The sequence below is a fragment of the Phalangium opilio genome, unplaced genomic scaffold (genome assembly GCF_054372755.1).
Source record: "Phalangium opilio isolate 3A_F unplaced genomic scaffold, DU_Popi_V2 ptg000369l_1, whole genome shotgun sequence".
In the NCBI taxonomy this organism is placed as follows: domain Eukaryota; kingdom Metazoa; phylum Arthropoda; class Arachnida; order Opiliones; family Phalangiidae; genus Phalangium; species Phalangium opilio.
In genome coordinates this window covers 1,010,941-1,014,349 of record NW_028324232.1, presented here as the reverse complement: position 1 = coordinate 1,014,349, position 3,409 = coordinate 1,010,941, and the positions used below count along the sequence as shown (strand labels likewise).

Below are 3,409 nucleotides of genomic sequence, written 5' to 3'. Positions count from 1 at the left end.
TTTGGCCGATTTTTTTAAACCAATAAAATGATATCAAATTTTGGGCTAATTTTTAAACCAATCAAATGGTATCTTCAAATTTTGGCCTATTTTTTAAACCAATCAAATGGTATCTTCAAATTTTGGCCTATTTTTTAAACCAATCAAATGATATCTTCAAATTTTGGCCTATTTTTTAAACCAGTCAAATGATGTCATCAAATTTTGGCCTATTTTTTAAACCAATCAAATGATATCTTCAAATTTTGGCCTATTTTTTAAACCAATCAAATGATATCTTAAAATTTTGGCCTATTTTTAAACCAATGAAAATGATTTAAACCATTCAAATTATTCCCTTCCAAAAAATACACCTACCTATAAATGAAATTAAATTAATTTTAATTAAATTTAATTAAAAAAATTAAATAGGAAAAAATTTCAAAAATTTTAACTTTTGGGAAATAAAATTTATTATATAGCGAAAAAATTCCATTTTTTTAAAAAAAAATATGGGACAAAAATACTATAATGATATCGAGATTTTAATTCAATTGAGATTAAAACTAAATTAAAATTATTGCTAAATAATTAAATGGGGGGACAAAAACTCATAATAATTTGTACAAAAGTTTTTCAATAAAACATGTGTTGGGGGAGGGGGGGGCGAAAAAATTAACATTATTTCAGCTAATTACTACTATATTTACAATTACAAAAAGGCTCCGCTAAAAACTAGAAAATTTACGAAAAATATTTTTAGCTTACTAATTATTAATTGGGCTAATTTATTTTTTCTTTTGATTTAAATATATTTGGAATGTTTCTTTAATTAATTATTCTTTTTTTTTTAATATATAACTAACCAAATTTTCCAATTAATTAATTTTAATTTTATCACCAGGATAACCAGTCTTATTTTTGCTTCCTCCTTAAAATCACTAATTTGATTAATTACTTAATATCTCAGGACCATTTAGTAGTATATTAATTAATCATGGTTTTTCTTATTTATTTCTAATTAATTTGCGCCTTAAGTATATTTATTTGATTTGTTGTTCGGGGTTGTTTATGTCTTTCGGGGGCCAGTAGTTATTTGAGCGTTACTCGGACGGCGACTTATTGAAGTAGGGCGTAAATTTCCCGCAGTGTGCAAAGCCGCGCTTGAAACTCGTACTGTTTTAGTAAGGGAACTTCCGCTGTTCAAGGGACTTGACATTTGACGCGTTAATACTAAAATAATTTAATTAATTCTTTATTAGTTTAAAGTTAATTATTTAGGGTGTCTATGACAGTTTAATCCAAAAATGGACGGGTGGGTAATTATAGTTTGTACAAGTACAATACTGTAGTAGGACATGCATGGATGGATGGTAAGTTCTATGGGAAATAAATGATATCAACCAATCTCGAGTCCGAAAATGTATATAACTTCTATACTTCTATGACCAGTCGATTTTTGCCCACTGAACACAGGGTTATTCAGGGAAATTGTGGAGCATTGATACCATTTCCACTACAGTAGGTCATCCTCCTATTTGGCAGTGTAAATGGTATCAATCCTCCTAGTCTTAAAACTATGCATAAAGAAAGTAATAGAACACTATCGTTGTTATTACTCCATGCGATTCGGAGCTCTTTGGAAAATGTCACTTTTTAGAAATATCTGGAAAACTTAATTTAAATCGGTTTTCTAAAAGATGTATGAATCGTGTGAAGAACATTGCAGGAGTGTTTTGCTGACGACTCCTTAGCATTTCTTAATGTTATATTGGTCATCGGTAAAACACTGCTTTCAATCAGGGCCGGAAATAAGAAAAATTTCTTATAGGACATGTGTCCAGTGACCCCCTGTTTGACTTGAAAATTTATTGGACATTGTCCACTGGAATGCGCAAAAGTTGTGATGCATCTCCATAGTCAAGCTATCAAAACTTGGGAAAATTTATTGGTCAAACTGTCCAGTGACCCCCTTAGTTTTTGAAAAAATTATGGGACATTTTAAAATTTTATTGGACAATGTCCAGTGTCCTGTGCTTATTTCCGGCCCTGCTTTCAATGTTCATAACTTCAACTTGTGTTAGGGGGTGGTCAGTACATGTCCCTTATGGGGGGGGGGGTCAAAACAAAATAGGTTTGGTCATAGAAGTATACATGTTAAATACATTTTCGGACCATCCACGCATCCCACTGTACTTGGGCGGACCTTAATTGCCAGCTCCCTTTTTGGGGAATGGACACTTAGTAATTTAGTTACTTACGGGTACTCTTTGTTGTTCCATTTGAAGTAGTTCCGCGAAATGAGGAATAAACGCCCTTTGAACTTCCATTGGTCATTGGGGAATGACCTTTGGCGTTACCATTCGTGTTGGGCGTCGTGACATCGGTGGTTTTGGCGCGATACTTGGACCTGATTTGAAGATAGGAATCGGGACTGACCCCTCGCGTTCCCCCCGATTGACCAATCAGAGCTCCCGATGAAGCTCGACGATGAACGCCATTGGTTCTGTTGGGAACTTGATTCTCCATGGCGTTACTCAAAGAGGACATGATGGCCGAAGCGCTGACCGGTCGACCGTTGCTATGGTTCGAACCCGGGTAAGACTGACGGGTGCTTAATGGAGTCTTGACCGTCGACGACTCGTTAAAGGATTGACGTCGACTGACCACGTTCACCTGACAAGGCTCGTGCCTCGTTAAGTAGTGCTACGAAAAATGTGACATTAATACGTTAGTCAAGTGTGGGAAAACTGTGAACTCGCGGTAGACCCTGTGAACTGTGACCTATCGATAGACCCTGAGAACTGTGCAAAGAACTGTGTTAACGCGATAAACCCTGTGAACTGTGCAAAGAACTAATCGCGTGTGACCATGAGAACTACGGAAAGAATTGCGAACGGTCAAGGATTACTATACTGACCTCTAAAGTGTCCCAGCCACCACCGACTCGGACCATAACGTGTCGACCTTTCAACAACTGCAAAAAAAAAAAGAAAAACAAATGGATTAATTTACTGGGTGAGTCAGTTTTGACTTTTCTTTTTTGACGCCATTTTGGGGGACGAGTTTGGTTTCTTGTACGCAATAGACTTACCCTAATGTAAACAGTCTTGCCGGCAATCTTGTATCTTCCTTCACTTATCCTCTTAATTCGCGACGTATCTTCGCAAACGCTCTTGGCAACGTGCATCACCTAAACGCAATTAAAACGGCATTTAATATATAAGTTAATCATTAAATTAGGAATTAATTATAATTATACTTTTTTGTCTAATTCCGAGGCGGCTGGTGGCGTGCCCGAACCGCTTGAACCATTTCTACTGGGAGAACTCCTGCTTAAAAATAAAGCCCAATGTTAATTAGTTTAATTAATTAGTTAGCGTTTATTCCCCCGTCTTAAAAAGACCTTGCAAACCCATCCGTATTAATT

General features: G+C 35.7%; 1 protein-coding gene across 2 annotated transcripts in view; it reads right to left on the bottom strand.

The window, feature by feature from the left end:
* Positions 1–427: 427 nt before the first annotated feature.
* LOC149597213 (GAS2-like protein pickled eggs) overlaps positions 428–3,409 on the bottom strand; it is a 28,084-nt gene continuing 25,102 nt past the window's right edge. For both annotated transcript variants that reach the window (XM_089861157.1, XM_089861156.1), the window contains exons 7-11: positions 3,242–3,311; positions 3,074–3,172; positions 2,900–2,956; positions 2,241–2,685; positions 428–1,212 (exon numbers count right to left, since the gene is read on the bottom strand). In XM_089861157.1, the coding sequence (XP_089717283.1) occupies positions 1,049–1,212; positions 2,241–2,685; positions 2,900–2,956; positions 3,074–3,172; positions 3,242–3,311 (835 nt within the window). In that variant the 3' untranslated portion in view covers positions 428–1,048. The remainder of the gene's footprint in view (positions 1,213–2,240; positions 2,686–2,899; positions 2,957–3,073; positions 3,173–3,241; positions 3,312–3,409) is intronic.